Raw genomic sequence first — 19,473 nt, 5'->3', positions numbered from 1 at the left:
TTAAAAAAGAAGAGCAAAAAATTGATAGCAATTAATGAAAACTGGTGTGTTAACTATTATTTGTATTTTGATAATTATAATTATAACAAAAACGTGGAGAGAGACGCACACAATGAAAATTGTTAACACACTTGTTGAACAAAATTTGTATATATATTGTTTTGTTTGTTTAATGAATGCTAGATTAGAAGATACCAATTTTATAGGGTGGTAATTTAATTTAATTCCAAAAGTAGTTAAATGTATAAAAGGTCATTAATTAAGATCAATAATGATGTTGTTGTTTTGAATCTGATTAATAATGGAAGCTTGAGAGGCATATAAAGTAAGAAAGAGATAATGTTAGTTTTGAAAGCAAGGAAAGTTAGCAATCTAAAATAATCTGGACCCAACAACAACAATGCTCTTTTTCTCACCATTTCAGAATCAATCGATCTCTAAATCAATCTCAAGCTCTTCTTCTTTTTCTTCTTCTTCTTCATCATCATCATCGTCATCATCTCCGCCCAAACCCTAATTCCTCTGTTCGAAGCCAGGCGCAATCGGATCCGCGTCGCGTTTTCAAATTCCAATTTACCGGCGATCTGTTTGATCTTTCGCACGCTCGCTATATCCTCCGATTGGCATTGCACGACCGTCTCCCTAAACTTTCGTGATTTCGCGTTCTAATCTGCGTTTGTGGTTCAATTGCGTGAGTTGTCGTTTCAGTGGTCGCAGAGAAGTGAGGATTTGCGGTGTCATGGTTGAAGGACTAGGGTTAAAGGAGTTTACAATTTAGTGTCGTTTTGAATCTGCGTGTGACTCACGACTTTGGACATGAGAAGCTCTTGGTTGAAGAAACAGTCTTTCGTAATTGGCCATAAGCCGCCACTGAGCTGGTTAATCCTGTGTCTGATAAGTATCCTTGCACTGATTGCAGTGTTGAGTTCATCTTCTTCTTCGAACACCGATGATTCAGCGTCTCGCACTGCGGAATCGCTAATCTACACGAATTACAGAAGGATAAAGGAGCAGGCCGCGGCGGATTACTTGGAATTAAGGAGTGTGTCGAGTGGTGGCTCGAGGCAGAAGGAGGTGGAGCTTTGCGGAAAGGAAAGGGAGAATTTCGTGCCGTGTCACAATGTCTCTGCGAATTTGATTTCTGGGTTTAAAGACGGAGAGGAGTTTGATCGGCATTGCGAGGTGTATAAGGTGTCGGAGAGGTGTTTGGTTCGGCCTCCCAAGGAATACAAGACTCCGTTGCGGTGGCCGAGTGGGAGGGATGTCATATGGAGCGCAAATGTGAAGATCACCAAAGATCAGTTTCTTTCCTCTGGAAGTATGACCAAAAGGTACTTACTGTAATTAATTAATACGGTGTGAAGTTGATCCCCTAACCATTCTTTAAACTTGGGGTTATAGTTGCATTGCAATTTTTAAAATAGCAGAAAATTATGAGTAACTGCGGTCGAAATGTGATAGCAGAAGCCTCTTAGCAATTTAAGAACCTTATAACTGCGTGATCTTTTTCGGGGGAGGGGGTGGTAAGACGAAAAGACTGCTTGAATGGCTTCTGTCTGTTCTGATTCATTATGATTGATTGCTTTTTAATCTTTCTTATTTTCATTTTCTTAAATATTGTGGTGATTTCACTAGGTTGATGCTATTAGAAGAGAATCAAATCGCCTTTCACTCGCAGGATGGGTTCATATTCAACAGTGTGAAAGATTATGCTCGCCAACTTGCAGAGATGATAGGCTTAGGAAGTGACATTGAGCTTCCTCAAGCCGGTGTAAGTCTTCTGTCCACCATTGTCCACTGACTTTTATTCTTTTGGGAACTAGTATGCTTTACACGGACAGGGTTTGTGCAAAATAGTTCCATGTAGTAACAGTAATGAAAGATAATGTTATTTAGGTGATTATGTCCTCTTTATGATTCTCATTGAGGACCATGTTGTTTTTGTTCCATAATATGTATATGACTGATCTTCATTAATTACTTTATAACAGATTCGCAATATACTAGATATTAATTGTGGATTTGGTAGCTTTGGAGCTCATTTATTGTCACTGAAAATAATGGTGGTTTGTATTGCGGCGTATGAAGCTACTGGCAGCCAAGTTCAATTGTCTCTTGAGAGAGGTCTTCCAGCTATGATTGGCAACTTTATCTCCAGACAGCTTCCATATCCATCATTATCATATGACATGGTTCACTGTGCTCAGTGCGGCATTGTGTGGGATGAAAAAGGTAATTATACAATTTATGGGCATTCATCACTATTTCATTCTTAGCAGAGTGGATTTCCTTGTTGACATTATACTTACAAATTCTATTTGTGTTTTGCCGTATTGTTAACTGAAATGTTGATTAACAGATTCATATTTTTGTGAATCTGAATTTGAATTCCACGTAATTGTTCAAAAAGTTGTATTTTACAACAAATGAGAGAAAAAGAAGACTCAGTCAGTATTGTGCACAATATTTGGTGCTGTAGATTTTGAGGCCAAATAGGTATGATTAGGCTGTCTGTCAAATGTCAAATTAGTGACTAATTATCATCAACTCTTGAAATGCCACAGTGCAGTAACCTTTTGTTGGAGATATAAAAAGCATTCTTGGTCTTCACCTAACATCTTAAGTGTATTTGGCAATTGATTCTTGATATATCTTTGTATCAAGCGTTTAGAAGTCAGATCCTTGTTACATCCATTCTTTATGATTTAATTGAATTTCATCGCTAGAAAAAGGTGGGCCTTCATTCAGTCATAAAAGTTGCTTACTATTTTAATTGAGTAATTTGTTTGTCACGAATGAAATTGATGGCTGAAATAGGTCTCTGAAATGTTTGTATGAGAATGTGACCATTTTTTATCATTCTCTCTCTCTCTCTCTCTCTCTCTCTCTCTCATATCATTACCATTTCCTTATTCTCTTTCCATTATTCCATTGACCATCCTATAAGTGAATATCATTTAGCTTCTGTATGAACTGCTGTCCCTTGCTTTCTAACATTGACTTCATCCCTCAGATGGATTCTTCCTTATAGAAGTTGATCGTGTTCTTAAACCCGGAGGATATTTTGTTTTAACCTCACCTACAACGAGACCACAGGGTTCATCAAAGGATAAAAAGAGAATAATGTCAAACACAATAGAAGTGTTCACCCAACAACTCTGCTGGACTCTTGTAGCTCAGCAAGATGAAAGTTTTGTGTGGCAGAAGGCTACTGATGTTGGATGTTATGCATCTCGGTAAGGATAACTGTAGTAACATGAGTGATGTAAATGATAAATAATTATTTGAGCAACTAAATTGTTTCTCTATCTGAGATGGCTACCATCAACTATCACTAGTTGGGCTGCTGGCTCTTCATTGAACACTTTCACTTATAACTATAGGTTTTCAGCAACATTTGTTTCTTAATTGTAGTAAGCAGAGTACTATACAGCTATGTGAAGGAGAGGATACTCAGTCATATTATAGGCCTCTTGTGCCATGTATAAGTGGGACGTCTAGCAAGCGCTGGATTGCAATACAGAACAGATCTTCTGAATCTGGATTGAGCTCGGCTGAACTTAAAATTCATGGAAAGTATTAACAGATTTCTTCTGCATGTCTTTCTTCTTGTTTCTTCCCCTCCAAATTTTGTTCCTTTCTGTAATGCTTTTCCTTTTCATGATTTTTCTTTATTATTGCAGGAGTTCAACCTGAAGAATTTTATGAAGATTTGCAACATTGGAGATCAGCTGTCAACAATTATTGGTCGTTACTTACCCCGCTAATTTTCTCTGACCATCCGAAGAGACTTGGAGATGAAGATCCATTCCCTCCATATAATATGGTCCGGAATGTTATGGACATGAGTGCTAATTTTGGGGGGTTGAATGCTGCCCTGCTCGAGGAGAAAAAGTCAGTCTGGGTTATGAACGTGGTTTCTTCCACAGCTTCTAATGCACTTCTTCCTCTTATACTAGATAGAGGTTTTGCCGGTGTCATGCATGACTGGTGAGTTGCTTGTTTTACTGTTCATGATCTAAAAAAGTTGTTTGTGAAACCATAATATAAACAAGGTTTCCATACACATGAAAAATTGTTTCAGGTGTGAAGGTAATGACTGTTTGAGGGTTATAAACTGATAATTTCACTAAGCCTGATAAAGCTATTTCACTTGCCTTATTATTTATTATTGGCTCATTCTTATAACAAATGACATAAGAATGGTGTATGCTAGTTGAGAAAGTAACAGCAATTTTAGATACTTTACTTCAAGAACCATGGTGATTTTACTGCTTAATGTGAAAATATCAGCATTGAAAATGATTTAGTGATGTATGTACAAAAATAGTTCTTTAGCAACTTCTTATGTTGTAAATTATTGAATGCCATTAGATCAGCTAACGTAGACTTTTAATTTAGAGTCCATTTATTTCAGTTATTTTTTCCATGAAAGATCTCTTTTATTTTGAAGATAGTATTAGCGTATTTTTTTTTTAAAATGTTTATTTAAAATCAGATCTGAAAAATAACAGATTTCTTAGTTGAATTGCTTTTGGGGGAATAAGCATGTAAGTATAGCACTCTTTTGAAAAGAAGAGCATTTTTTTATAATTGTCACCAAACAAATAATAGTCTCTACGTTTCATAAAATCTTTAGAAAGTAAATAATTTTATATACATTTTTAAAAAACGTAGACAGCATGCATAAAATACCAATAATTTATATCTAACATTCAATGTTGAGATTTCAATACCTAATGTTCAATGTTCTTTATTTTGCTTTTCTTTTTGAGATTGAATTTGAAGATGAACGTAAGGTGGATACATGCACTTGATCTATTGGATTTGGAAGTAGACGTAGTTCTATTTTGAAACCCAATTTTAAAGAACGTCATGCTTCTGTTTGGAATTGATTGACAACCTCTTCGTAAAAGAGTTATCGCTTATGAACTTCCGAGTAATTCATTTTTGTATACGACTACTAATACATTGATCTTCAGGTGTGAACCTTTTCCCACCTATCCCCGGACATATGATTTGCTTCATGCAGATGGACTTCTTTCACATCTATCCTCAGAGAGGTGCAGCACGATAGACTTGTTCCTGGAGATGGATAGAATATTGCGTCCAGAGGTATGTTGTGATGGTGGTAATATGAAATATTCCCTCTAAGATTTTTATAAGAATCTCTTCGAAAGTTCTCCATAGTTCTTATCATAAGACCGCTTTCAAATGTCTAATTTTTTTTATGGAACCCAGATCCTCTCTCTTGAGGATAGACGAATTTACTCACTATTCAGAAGTATCCCTTTCATTCACTTTATCTTTTCCTATATAGAAAGCAAAATGTCAGTACTTAAGTGGAGATACCTTAATTAATTGGGTGGAAAGAGATTTAAAAACGGTATCCCAATAATTTTAAGGATAATTCTGAAAAAAATAATTATAGAAATTGTTGATTAATTTTATACCACTAATTAAATGTACTAAATTTCTTAATTCTTGTGGAGGGTTAAAGGGGTCTACATATGAGACCAAAGGTAGCAGTTATTGAATTTGTCCATCTGAAGACAAGTAGTTTAGTCCCAGTATATTGGAATGGTCAATGAAGCCTTACTTTTTTTTTACGTTTCATTGTTTTTGTAGGGTTGGGTCATTCTTTCTGATACTATGAGAGCTATTGAGATGGCTCGCATGGTTGCCACACAAGTACGTTGGGAAGCAAGGGTAATTGATCTTCAGAATGGAAGTGACCAGCGGCTACTTGTTTGCCAGAAACCTTTTTTGAAAAAATAATTGCTTATGGAGCACTAGTATATCTCACCATGATAAATGAATACAATTTTTTTGCTCGGTAATTCCTCTAAACTTCTTTCTAAGCAGTGTAACATCTTACTTTGAGAAAAGTGGGTAGCATTTAGTTTAGTATAAAATTACAACATTTTAGATACATTTACAAAACTTGTGTCGGTCATTCCAGTTTGAGCATTGACAAAGAAGTTTGTGAATATGATTCCCTGTAGCATACAACTGATATAATCTGCGTTGTGCAATTTCAGAGAATGAATTGTTTAGTTGGCACATGTTTGTATATACAAAGCTCAGAGCCTTGACGTTTTCAATCGTGTCCACATCCTGATCAGAGGATTGAGGAAGCTGTAGATTGTGAAGGTTCTTGTTGAATTTAGTTACCCTTTATTTTTTGTCGAAGTTTGTAGTAATTCATTTTTCCAATATCTTATTAGCATTCTTTATTTTTTTTACTTTAATATTTCTTTATCAATCATTGGACTTCTATTACTTGTGTGAACAATCGCTAATTTTTTGAGAAAGAATGTGAATGGGCATGAAATTGAAGAATGTGGAATAGTTACCTAATCTTCCCCTCGTGTGTGTCCCACTCACATGTGGAATTGACATTGCAATTTAGTTTGATTTATCTGCTGGTGCAAGTGGTTTCTCTTACTTCTAATTTTCAAATTTAATATTTCGAAGGAAAAGCATTTCAAAGGGCATTATTCTCATATAAACATTCTTTAAAAGCAAAACACTTTTTTAATAGCCAAGCAAATAATAGATATAAAATCATCACTAATAACTTCTTTTTTTTAAATGTTTATTTCTAACAGAACATAAATTCAATTTAAGAATTAAAACTTTGTAAATTTTATTTTCATTGTTATGCAAATTAATTAAATTTTCCTTCTAAAAATTATACAGTTTTTATTATTAGTTTATTTCAAAATAATTTGTGTAAACAATTGCAAAAAAAGTTCAGGCGATAATAAATTTCATCATAACACTTTTTTTTAAATAAATAGGAAAATATAGGAAAATTTTAAAAATATTAATTAAATAAATTATGTCTTTGGATTTGTTTGTAATTTTGTTATAAGTTTTACACAAATTGCTTTCTTATTTTACTTTTAATATGGAAAACAAAATAAGTTAACATGAGAGATAATAGAAAAATAAGTGCTTAAACCCTTAGATCCTAAATCCTAAAGAAAAAAAAGTAAAATTAAATATTTGTTTTATCCACTCAAATTGTATTTTGTAAAAGTACATGAGATTAGTATATAAAAGGAGATTATGATATTTTAATAACTTTTTCTAACAATTTTTATAACATGACACCTGTCACCATTTTATTAGTTTATTTGAATTTATTTTAAAAAATAATTGAAACAGACCCATCATAAATCATCACGTATGCCTTATAAAAAAAGTTGTAAAAAAAAAAAACTTTTTCCATAAAAGAATGTAGAGTATTTTCCATATGAGATTGAACCATACACATAATAAAAGAATGTAAAGTGTCTTAGTAGCCAATAGTAGTGAAGACGCTTAGCGTTTCTCTCTTTTCACTTCAACTCTCTCTTCTCACCATGATAGTTAGGGAGATTTCAGTGCTGGCGAAAGCACAAAACGTTGTAATGAGGAAAGAGAAATTGATAGAAAGAAGAGAGAAACTTCAACTTTCTTAGTTATTGTTTGCTCTTAAAAACATTTTACATTGTTTTATAAAGTGTAGGGATAAGATTGGTACATATTTTGAAGAAATACAATCTTAATAAATAGTTTGAGTGAAAGACATATTTAATTAAAAGAAAAGAGTACGTGTATACTTATATTTTACATTTCTATCCTTTTTCTTACTACCCTAATTATAAATTAAATATAATAGCAAACAAAACATAATAATATTATCACGGATTAAAGAATACAAATTATTTTCTTCAATGTGAAATATCAAGAAAAAAATTTTAGAAAATCTTAAAATACTGAAAATAATTTTGTTTAAATTATCTAATGAATTATAGATGTTTAATCAAATTAAGATAGAAATGGAATTAGATTTGTACATACTCATTTATTTATTTATCTGTATTCAATATTATCCATACATATACATACACTAATATGTTAATGAAAATATTTATTTCTTTTCAAAATTAAAAAGAGTTAAAATAATACAAGTGAGTTTATTTAGTATTCGTACAATATACAATTATAGTTAAACTATTTTATTGCAACTTAATTTCAATATAATCTATAGTAATAGTATACTTAATAATTTTGTTCGTACATAATAAATAAAATTACATAAAAAATTAATAATATATATATATATATATATCAAATTATTATATAAAACAATAAAATTCCATGTGCTAGGATACGTGGATTTGTAATTGAATACAAAAAAGTTGAATAATGCATTTAAGGTTAAGAAAGAAACTTTAAGACAACATGACAAAATTGGTTTTTTTAAGGTGAAATTTACATTTATTTATATACTGTGAATTTGTGTTATTTCTAGTTGATAATAAACTTCTAATACATCTTTTTCACGTTGAGGTATATTTATCTTTCGTATGGAACTAAACATTAATGAATGATCTAATAACAGTCTGATAACAGGTGAAATAAAAGTTTCAACAAATAACAAAATTTGTTAAAATAAGCTCTACTCGTGATATCATGTTAAATAGTGAACTTTAAGTAAAATTCAATCTCATAAAATTAACCTATAAGATAATATTTATACTCACTTTTGTGAAAAACCTTATTTATAATCAATGTGAAACTTCGTACCTTTAGATAAAAGAATAATATTGATTAAGTACTCCATAGTAGTATAAAAGAGACCTCTTTAAAAATTTTATTTTCCTTTATTTTTATAGAATCCTATATGTTAGAATAGAGAGGTTACAATGATTATAAATTTCTTTTATTCTCTTCTTTATGAGTTTAGAGAATGAAATTATTTCTATTAATTATATTTGTTATTATTGATAAAAAAAATATAAAATATAATAAGAATATTCATTTGATACTTTTATTAGTAAACTTAATTATTTAGGATATCTTTAAGAAGAAATGTATTGACACATTACATGTGTTTCGTGAATCATGATGTGTTCTTTTATATTATTTACATTTTACTTATAGTTTAAAACACTTGAATTCACAACTAATATTTCTCAGTAATTACAACAAAATATATTACTTTTTGTTTCAACAAAATATATATCTTTTTATCAATACAAAAGATCTTAGAATTATCGATGAAATTTTACTAACAAAATTATTAATGAATATTATTAGTGAATTTTGAAATTTTAATTATCGACAAATTTTAATAAATTTTTATTGATGAACAAATTCGTCGATAATATATATTTCATTTACTAACAAATTTTTTCGTTGATAAAAATTATCAGTACTTGCAGATCTTAAAATTCATCAATAAAATCCGTCAATAATTTAAAATGGTTATTAATGAATATTTTTGTCAATAAATCCATCATTTTTTCATTGGTAAATCCGTCAAAAAAAAAGAATGATAAATTCCTGCTCAAAAATCCTAATAGATACATAAGTGGTAGGAATGAAGGTGTAAAAGTGCATTCAAGCTTCTTCATCTTCATTTCCTTTTTAAACCCTAATCCCTAATTCTTCAAACCTAAAAACCATTTGGGATTTACTCTCCATCTATAAACAAAAGAGTTAAGTATCCTTCATCTTCATTTCGTCTCTATTAACAACCACCATAGATATCGACAGAGTATCATCACTGGTAACCGTTGTGAACATTTTCTCTCTGCTAACGAGTCACCTCCACTCTAATGAGTCACCACTGCGTCTCACCCTTTTTTTTTTCTTAGGTTGAATTTGTGATGATTATTGAAGTGAGATTGTATATGTTGTTTGTAGGTCATTAGACTTTGGCTTTGGTAGTAAAGAAATTGAGAGTGGATATGTAGATGATGGAAAATAGATTAAGTTGAAGATGGATTGGTCTCAGTTTCATCGTAGGACTCACCATGCACAAATAAAAAAAATCCCTAAAAGAAGGAAGAAGAAGAAAGGAGAAAGATGAATCAGATTGCGATATTTATCAATGAATTTTTCTTTCGATAATTATTAATACATTTTTCTTTCGGTAATTACCAAGAGATATAAATTGTAAGACCCATGAAAAATATTCACCTTAATAGTAACAATTTTATTACTAGTAGTAATAAATTTCTTTGTGAATGGAAAATATAATTAATAAACTTATATAAATAAAACGTAATAAGTTAAACAGAAATTTACAGTAGTTCAGATGGTAAACACCTTGTAACACTAGGGACATGGGTTCAAACCTAGTAATTATATTAAGGTTAACCGGAGTTGGTACATCTCTGATCATAGAGCAGCCCTGCTCAAATCCAGTAGGTTCTGACTATTCTGTAATGACATGGTATTAGTGTATATGTTGATGTTGAGGGTTTTGTTGTTGGAGGTTATCCTGATACTCTAATAATCATCCGGTCTCAAGTAGAGAAGGATGAGTTATGTGGTGAGAGGGGCAGGAGATCCTGGTCTATGTGCCAGTTTTGGACATAGTGTTGAGGACTAACCTTGTGGATGGTATGGAATATTTTGGAAGTGTATTTGTAAGGAGAAGTAGAGGTCATCACAAGTGTATAACCTCCCATGATCACTCATCAACGTATCATCTGGATGAGTGTCTATTTGGGGATTGTGGTACGATGGGATGAGTGTCTGTGGTATGATAGGATGAGTGTCTATTGGGGATTGTGGTATGATGGGATGAGTGTCTATGGTGCGATTGTTGTATGATAGTATGAGAGTGTCTGACATAATTATTATATGATGTTTGTTGAGTGTATCAAAGTAATTATGCATGTTTTATAAATGATTTGTTGCATGTTAGCTCACCCTACTTGTTTGTGTTTGTGCGATGATCGTATAATTCGTTATACGGGAGCAAATGAAGGAATGTCATCCGATTCAGTGCCAATGAAGAAAGAGATAGCAGAATAAATTAGAAGAATTCGAGTTATATTTATGAGTTTGTAGTTGAAATCTGAGTTTAAAACATATATATATATATATATCATGTATGAAATCCTTTATATTCATTGTGAATGGTGGTATAATGCTACAATATATCAACTATGAATTATCAAGTGTGAGATTATGGGATATTACATAAATTTTCATCAATAATATTACCTGACTGCATTTCTATCAACAAATTTCAACTCGTCAAAAATCTATCGAAAAAAAATTGTTATCGACAAATTTTTAACGTTTTCGATCAATTTTGATCATTGACTTATAATTTTTTAGTGCATAATTACAATAAAAATATTTTCCCATTTATATTTTTATTTGATAAAACTTTTTAAAACAATTACAATGCATAAGAGTGTCTCAAATTCAAGATTATGTTGAAACCTTTTCTCCCTCAATGTCATTATAAGATCATAAAGTTTTATATGTTCCTTAAACCGCTATGTTGTCATATTTTCAGTAAGCAATTATAAAATTATAAATCATTTTTTATTTTACTAGTTATTAAATTAAAAATTTTAACTTGGTATTATTTAAGAAATACTCTTTTACTGAACATATTTTGAATAATTCATATCCAACATCCTATTCTTAGCTAAACAAACCGGTTCATTAGGTTAACAAACAGTTTTAGCAATTCAAACTTTAACTGTTTAATATTTCTTCATAAAATTGTATTCCAGAAAGAGACAATAGTACACATTTAGTATTTCAAGTAACTTCGATAAATTTAGTTAATGCTCCATAAAATATTATGTGGAAATTATCATTTTGTATTGTGTGCAAATAATGACATTTGAAAATTAAATTCAATTTGTAAAAGGAATTATTAATTAACTCTTTAGTCCTATGTCAGACTTCATTAAAAACACACCCAAAAATCCTCTGAACAGACGCCAGGTGTCAAGCGACGAGGATCCGAAAATCAGATAGTGGAAGGCAGGTGTCGGCAGATGAGCGGACGCTCGTTTTGACATGGGAAGCAAAACTTGATTTTTCAGAAAATTCACGTCACACTCTCTCTACATGCACCTTCTTCCCCAAACTCTAAAAATTTCATTTCTCCTCCTTCTCACTAAAAGCTCTCCCTTCTCTCTACCAAATCTCACCATTTCTCTTCTCCGATCATCATTCAGGCACCGTAGAAGCACTTTTCTGGCGTCTAAAGATTCAGTTTGAACCGATCGGTTTCGAGTTCTGAACTAGTAAGTTCTTCTTCTCCTTTAGTCGTTCGTTCTCTGGCACATGCAAACCAAGTTCTAGTTGCATGAGTTCATAGTCTCGTTCTGAACCATTTTGGTCTGTTGTTGAGTTTAGTTTGAAGAATTGTTGAGCGTTGAGGGTAGAAGGAATTGTAGTCAGTCGAACCGTATTCTGTCTCTAGGAACGTTCGTTCACGCTCAGAGGTAAGGGAAACTTATCTAATTTAATTTGTATGTTGTTGTGCTGCATGAACATTCGTTAATTTGATGATTGGAAATGAAATATGATTGTGCTATGTTCTGATGTATGAAATTTCTATGATATGGATTGTATGAAGTATGAAAATTGACTATGTTATGAATGTATGAAATTATGAAACTATATGTTGAGAAATTTAATTGAGATAAATGATTTCGATGTATGAAATTTCCCTATGAAAGTGTACGTTCGTCACTAAACGGTCCTTGACCGTTTGGTTTTTCTAGTAAACTTGGTTAGAATTGGATTCTTTCATTTGGGAAGAATCCTAGTTGAGGACGAGCGTCTTCGTTTCGTAATACTGTGCATGAGCATTCGGCCAAGCATAGTTGTTTCTTGGTATTCGGTTATAAACTTAAGTATATGTATTTGCATATTTTCGTTTGTTCTTAAACACTACTCCAAATGGTATCTTATTATATTTATCAAACCTTCTAATATAAGTTTAGTAGTGCTCGGTCTTACACCAAGCGCTCGTACTGAGTAGTGCTCGGTCTAACACCAAGCGTTCATTCTCTTTCCTATAATTTATCTAATGAAAATAACGTTCGTCCAAATTCAATAGAGTTCTCTCTCTACCGTACTCGGTCATTGACTAGCATTCGATTTTCTTGATACTAAACTCAAACAAGCTAAGTATTCACAAGCGTTTGGTTTCTTCATGTGAATCCTTCTAAGTATTATTCTTTGAATGTCTTGAAGTGTCTGCATACATTGGTTCCGGCCTAGAGTCTTAGTACTTGGCATGATTTTTCGGTGTTCGGTTGGATATCTCAAGAGCCAGTTCATCTAATTGGCTCACTTTGTAATTAACGTTCGTTCCATTCACTTCTTACGATATCTATTGCCCTCGGTTTCTTTCCCAACCTAATAGTAAACCTTCCGGCCTTAGTCTATTCTGGAACGGGAGACCTCTCAGTCACACTCCAAGTATTTGGTCTATTTAAAAGTGAAATTTGAACGTTCAGTATTTAGTACCCTTAGTAATCCTTGTACAAATGGTTAAATTGGGATGATTATTAATGAAAGGTGAAGAGAATGTGATATGGATTGAAATGTTGTGGATTATGAACGAGCGTTCCGGGGAGGAATGACTCATGAATGAATATTGAAATTGGTAAAGTATGAATGTGGGCATGCTAAGCTGGCAGTTCATCCTGATGTTCCGTGAGTACTCGTCCTCACGTAGAGGAGGGTAGGTCATGTGTGGGAACGGTAGGAGGTCCTAGTCCTTATGGTTAATTTGGACAGATAGGACTAACCTCGGGTGACAGCTGTTGAGGGTATCCCAGTTACTACATCACCCGGGTGCACGAACGTCGTAGCTACACAAACTTCATACAGTCCGGGCAGTCAGTCTAGTATTAGGCTTTGCATGAAACGTATGATGAAATTTATCTTGTGTGTTTGATTGTGTGAAATGTATATGTTTATACATGAATTAAATTACATAAGCTTACCCTGTGTTTTCTGTCTTGTCTGTTTTGTACGTTCATCTTTGTCATTGGAATGATCATCCGTGTGGATGTGAGCAGAAGGAGACGAGCTGTTGGAAGAGGCGCTGGAAGAAGAAAATTTAGTAGAGGTAGAGGTTAAGACCGAACCGTAGAACCGTTCGGTCAATAGCAATAGCCTGATAGTAAGGTGATCGTTCGATCACCTTCCCCTTTTGTTTTGTATTACCGTTCTGTATAGTATTTTGTAAACCGTTCGGTCAGAATTGTACCGCTGTACAACTTAAATTTTTTAACTCTTTCTGTAAGGTCGTTCGGCCATAATCGTACGCTCTACGTTAGTGTAAGACTGATCTGTAATATTATTTAATGTGATTATTCTATTATATAGTTATATACTGTATTTTTGGGATGTTACATCGGATTTTAGTTTTAATTTTTTTACAAGTTTTTTTGTCTTCCTTAACATTTTTGTTTTAAATTCCAAATAAGATACATCACTATGAAAATATCTCCCAAATATCTTAGGTACATTCAGATTCCAAAATCCCCAGAAAAATTATATAGATATTGTTAAAATCATTCATGTTAATATATGATGGGACTATAAACTAAACGAAAAAGTAATATATTTATAGGAGTTAAAATAAAAATTGTTTTATTTGTGAAGACTAAATTTAAAAAAAAAATTAAACAAAATTAACATATTTTAACTAAAAGCAAAAAAAAAAGTTTCAAAAATCTCTTCTCTAATTTGAGTTGTTTTAGTTATCACAATTTTTGTCAGAATAAAATTCCTTCGTCACATTTGTATATAGTCAGTTAGTCCCTAAAGAATTGAAATAATAAATACACATTTACATAACATATTTACTTTTGTTACACTAAAATTTCTTGACAAGTGTTAGACATCTTCAACGTATTAGTACTGATCTAAGAATTGATTTGAGATATGATTAAATTACTTATTTTTAACATTGGCATAATTTACTAGTTTTTTAAATTTCAGGAAAAAAAAGACTAAAAAGAAAACCAATAACCAGAAACCTTATTAAGAAAACAAAACTAAATTCACAAGATTTGCTTAATTAATAAACTAAACTTACTATTTCAAAGCATAATGTTTTTTAGAAAGAATTATTAAAAATTATTCTTTTCATTTTTATTTCATTTTTTTTCTATTTTCAAGTTGAATTTAACATTAATTATTATATTTTTTTTACTGTCTTTGTTTTTACTTAAATTTTGAATACTATATGTGCTTGTGAGTAAAAAAAACTGCATCACGTGCTTTTGAAAAAAAAAATGTAAAACTCTTAATACAACAATTTTATCCTCATTTATTATGTTTATATTGTCATTTAAGGTGAACAATAAAAACTAACCAAGAAGAGCATGTGTTTAATTTTTATTTAAAAAAATAATCCTTTACAACCTATATGCATACATTTATCATGTATGCAAAAATTGTAAGAGGAGGTGTATTAATATTTTATTCTTCTCTACATAATCTATGCATAAATTTTTGTATTTAATCAGATATCTAGCAATCTGAGTAGAATGTGAAAGAAATATATTAATTAAATGCAATAATTATGAATTTTAAAATGAATAAAATTATATATATATATATATATATATATATATATATATATATATATATATATATATATATATATATATATAGAAGATTGTTATAACAAGTCCTAGAAGTTAGGGTTTGTGATTAGTTTTGTTCTAAGAATAAGGAAGATTGAAACTAGAATTAAAAGAGTCTTACCCTCTCCCCGCATTCTTCCTTCTATATATATACATTCCACGCTTCCCTAGCCTTCTTTCTCGCATTCTTCTTCTTCTTATTCTTCATCTTCTTCTTCATCGTCTTTTTCTTCTTCTTCTCCACAACCACTTACATTTTGAAACCCTTCTTCCTCTGAATCAACATAACAATGTCCTCGGAGAAGGAGAGAGAGACCCAAGTTTACATCGCCAAGCTCTCTGAGCAAGCTGAGAGATATGAAGGTCGTCATCATCATCACTTTTTCTATTTTATTATGCCACCTTGTTGTACGTGTGAATCTAGATTTTCTTTTTCTATCTTTCCACGAATCAAATTAAAAGGATCCACAACATTTGATTCATTTTGTTTGATTAATGATGAGAGTGTTGTTGCATGGCATGATGTACGTACGATTTGAATGATTTGTTGAAAATGGTATCTGTATATATATTAACATGCGAAATTCATCAGAAATGGTTGAATGCATGAAGGCGATTGCAAAACTTGATCTAGAATTGACCGTGGAAGAGAGGAATCTGCTGTCGGTGGGATATAAGAATGTGATTGGTGCACGAAGAGCTTCTTGGCGCATTATGTCATCGATTGAACAGAAGGAAGAGTCTAAAGGAAATGAGAGCAATGCAAAAATGATAAAGAATTATCGTCAGAAAGTGGAAGAGGAACTCTCCAAAATTTGCAGTGATATTCTTTCAATTATTGACAAGCATCTTGTTCCTTCTTCCACCTCTGGAGAAGCCACCGTTTTCTACTATAAGATGTGAGTCATGTTCGCTGTTTTCTACTTTCTACCGTTTTTCTTATCAAATATTTACTTTGTTCAAATTCTGATCAGAGAATACCATCTAAATTTTGATCTTTTACTCTACAAATTAGAACTGATATATTATTAGATCAAGGATACAGATTTAAAAGGTTTATGTCGTTTGGTTAATTTAATCATAGCATTAATTAATATATCTTAAATTTATACATTTTTCACAGGCATCCTTAAGATTAGTGAAATACTCACGGATATTTAAATCAATATCTTTTACTAACTATTGATTGGACTAAAAGAAATAATTAACGAGTGTGATATTCTTTTCTTTTTATTGAGAGAAAGGACGAATTCGTGTGAGTGAATAACTTGTTCAGAATTTTTGGATTTTTAAATTTGACACAAATGGTGAATAATTTGTTAAGCATTTAAGTGACAGAATCCTTAGTTTGTGGATTTCTTGTATATCATGATAATCTCTTCAATCAATTTGTTCATAACTTCTTAATATCAGAACTTTTTAGTATCTTTCCTCAAAGAATCTACCTAATATCTTGTAACAAGAAGACTGTGTGTCATTATATATTTCTTCTTACATAGCTTTATCATGCTTAGGTTCTGTGTTGAATTTTCTTGAGCTTAATATCAATTCTTTTTGATGCAGGAAGGGTGACTATTATCGATATCTAGCTGAGTTCAAGACCGATCAAGAAAGAAAGGAGGCAGCTGAGCAATCACTGAAGGGATATGAGGTTGGTATCTATTGTCTTTCTTTTCAGCAATGAACTCTTTCATCTATACTCTTTTATACTTTATATTATTGTTTATCTATATCTGGTGCTGTTTGTTTGATGATGTTCAAACTATTATTGTTAGGCTGCTTTAGCTGCAGCAAACACAGATCTTCCATCAACACATCCAATTCGTCTTGGACTTGCACTCAACTTCTCAGTCTTCTATTATGAGATAATGAACTCTCCTGAAAGGTAAAATTATCTTCCTTTCTCTTTTGTTTCAGCTACATGCTAAGGATCAGAAAACAAAATCCTAAATTATTTAGTTCTATGTGGCCATTTGGAGCCATAAGTAATGGGTCTGGTGTGCATTAAAATCCATTGGTTCATGTCATTGAGTTTATGATCTTGGTCCATCCATGTTCATAAATTATCACACTTTTTCTGAAACCTAGGATGTTGTCACTTTCTACACATTCCCAACACTGCTACATAGACTTAGTTATTGATAAAACTTACAGGGCCTGCCATTTGGCTAAGCAAGCTTTCGATGAAGCAATTGCTGAGTTAGACACCTTGAGTGAAGAGTCATACAAGGACAGCACCTTGATCATGCAGCTCTTGAGAGACAATCTCACTCTCTGGACCTCCGATTTGCCCGAGGATGGAGGTATCATCGTCACCATTTAAACTTTATATATAACATTAATGATGTGCATTAGTAAGTTTTTCATAAATTTTAATTATCTAGTGAAGAAAAAATGTTGGAAAAGTTGTGTTATTATTACATTAGAGTAGTTAAAGCCCATTACGAGAAAGATATATTTCCAACTCGTAATTAATAAACCGTATTGATCCATAAATTTAAACCCCTTTTCACTACTTATTATAGTAACTCTTACTTTTGGAGAAATAATTATGTCTCACACAGATAGAAAGAGATTGATATATAGAGTCCCATAGCCAACTACTCTCTCTGTGTCTCTCTCTTGGAAACTTTGAAGGAAAATCACATTAGAGTAATGTGAAAGGAATTAGTTGCTTGCCTTTGAATTTCACCCTTTTTTCTAGAGCTACTTGTTTTTAGTAAAATCTTCTTTTTCTTCCTTGTATCATAAAATATATTAATATACTAATAATTTCTTTCTCGATAGTGAGGATTTACAAGAGTAATACTCATACATAAACACATGCTCACTCTAAAAACTTCATTAACACTCATGCAGGTGATGAAATCAAACCAGAAGAAATCAAACCTGCTGCTCCTGAGGTTTGAGTATAAAATTGTTTTCGCCTGTGTTTTGCATTATTTCTGTGAGTGTGTTGTATCAAGTGGTTTCAATAGAATGATGTAAAATGAGTTCATAGTTTGTCCTGTAATGAAAAAGGGTGTCAGCTAGAGTAGGATGGTCAACGTTTTAATCAATGCCTAGTAATTTTATTTTTGGTCAAAAAGCATCATGATTTTCTAGCTCAAGAATTAACTCGGTTAAGAAATGCTTGCATTGGAATGGTAAGTTAGTCAATGCTTCAACTAATATCAGTTAATTTTCATTTTTGGTCAAACAGAAATCATGGTTTACAAGCTCAACAATTTTGATGCACTATTGGTATTTATAATTTCCGTTGACTTTTCTTTTTGTTTGTTTTACAGCACTGAGGGTAAGATAGTCTGCGCCTGGAGCATTGCTGTTCATTTGGACCAGAAAATGCAGATTACAGCTATTTCATAGTTATTGTGCTTTCGTTACATATAAAAACAATGCTAGAAAAGTTCTACTTGCGGCTTTTATTTTTAGTTTACAATTTTTTTACTTTACATTCCTTATATCTTAAACTCGTCATTTGTAGTAATGGATAATTTACATATTTTACTCAAAGATTTTTTGTTTTTTGAGACTTCAATCATGTTTCTCGTAATTTTGCACTTGGGCCATGAAAAACGAAAATGAGTTTCTTCCTTCTCCGACTATGGCGGCTCCTCTCTTTCCATTTCCTTCTTCCATGCTGCAGAGGTTTCTCTTCGATCATATTAGAATACCTCTTTATCATGATTATTGAACATACATCATTAATGTTATTTCTTTAAATCTCTATTTTTTTTTTAAATTAAAATCGTGATTGATTTTAAGGATTTCAACACGAATAATGGATAAATATTTCATTAGATTGACGTTGATATTAAAATTTTGGTTTTTAAAATACAGTTTTATAATTTTAATTAGTTTATAAACTCTGTTGCTTTCTAAAAGGCTAGTGATTTTCATATATGGTGTATTTGATATTTTGAATAAGATATTATTAATTTATTTGATTAGCTTGTAAGTTAACTTCAATGCGTAAATATTTGATCAAATGTTTAAAATAGTTTACTTTAAAAAAAATGTATACTAGAATTAACACATAATTTTT

General features: G+C 31.7%; 2 protein-coding genes across 3 annotated transcripts; both read left to right on the top strand.

Moving 5' to 3' along the window:
• The first annotated feature begins 331 nt into the window (after positions 1-331).
• Positions 332-6,229, top strand: LOC108322177 (probable methyltransferase PMT5). Of its 2 annotated transcripts, XM_052867586.1 has the most exons (9): positions 334-1,331; positions 1,636-1,771; positions 1,992-2,232; positions 3,014-3,236; positions 3,415-3,574; positions 3,686-3,990; positions 4,983-5,115; positions 5,629-5,836; positions 6,042-6,229. In XM_052867586.1, exons 1-8 carry the CDS (start codon positions 817-819, stop codon positions 5,776-5,778), a joined length of 1,863 nt encoding a protein of 620 aa, XP_052723546.1. In that variant the 5' UTR covers positions 334-816; the 3' UTR covers positions 5,779-5,836; positions 6,042-6,229. The 2 variants fall into 2 exon arrangements, with proteins under 2 accessions (XP_052723550.1, XP_052723546.1); XM_052867590.1 differs by lacking the exons at positions 4,983-5,115; positions 5,629-5,836; positions 6,042-6,229 and having other exon boundaries at positions 332-1,331; positions 3,415-3,576; positions 3,684-3,828.
• A 9,395-nt stretch (positions 6,230-15,624) lies between these two features.
• Positions 15,625-18,914, top strand: LOC108332807 (14-3-3-like protein GF14 iota). Its single transcript, XM_017568111.2, has 7 exons — positions 15,625-15,791; positions 16,021-16,327; positions 16,992-17,079; positions 17,204-17,313; positions 17,583-17,731; positions 18,288-18,331; positions 18,716-18,914. Exons 1-7 carry the CDS (start codon positions 15,719-15,721, stop codon positions 18,719-18,721), a joined length of 777 nt encoding a protein of 258 aa, XP_017423600.1. The 5' UTR covers positions 15,625-15,718; the 3' UTR covers positions 18,722-18,914.
• Positions 18,915-19,473: the final 559 nt, after the last annotated feature.

Source organism: Vigna angularis, chromosome 1 (genome assembly GCF_016808095.1).
Source record: "Vigna angularis cultivar LongXiaoDou No.4 chromosome 1, ASM1680809v1, whole genome shotgun sequence".
In the NCBI taxonomy this organism is placed as follows: domain Eukaryota; kingdom Viridiplantae; phylum Streptophyta; class Magnoliopsida; order Fabales; family Fabaceae; genus Vigna; species Vigna angularis.
This window is presented reverse-complemented; position numbering and strand designations above follow the sequence as displayed.

Excerpts from the sequence above, each read along its gene's own strand:
- LOC108332807 (XM_017568111.2), top strand. The coding sequence starts at position 15,719 with ATGTCCTCGGAGAAGGAGAGAGAGACCCAAGTTTACATCGCCAAGCTC. Across the intron at positions 16,328-16,991 it reads ACCGTTTTCTACTATAAGAT|GAAGGGTGACTATTATCGAT; the intron begins GTGAGTCATGTT and ends TTTTTGATGCAG. Across the intron at positions 17,314-17,582 it reads ATAATGAACTCTCCTGAAAG|GGCCTGCCATTTGGCTAAGC; the intron begins GTAAAATTATCT and ends TAAAACTTACAG.
- LOC108322177 (XM_052867586.1), top strand. The coding sequence starts at position 817 with ATGAGAAGCTCTTGGTTGAAGAAACAGTCTTTCGTAATTGGCCATAAG. Across the intron at positions 1,772-1,991 it reads TTGAGCTTCCTCAAGCCGGT|ATTCGCAATATACTAGATAT; the intron begins GTAAGTCTTCTG and ends ACTTTATAACAG. Across the intron at positions 5,116-5,628 it reads ATAGAATATTGCGTCCAGAG|GGTTGGGTCATTCTTTCTGA; the intron begins GTATGTTGTGAT and ends TTGTTTTTGTAG.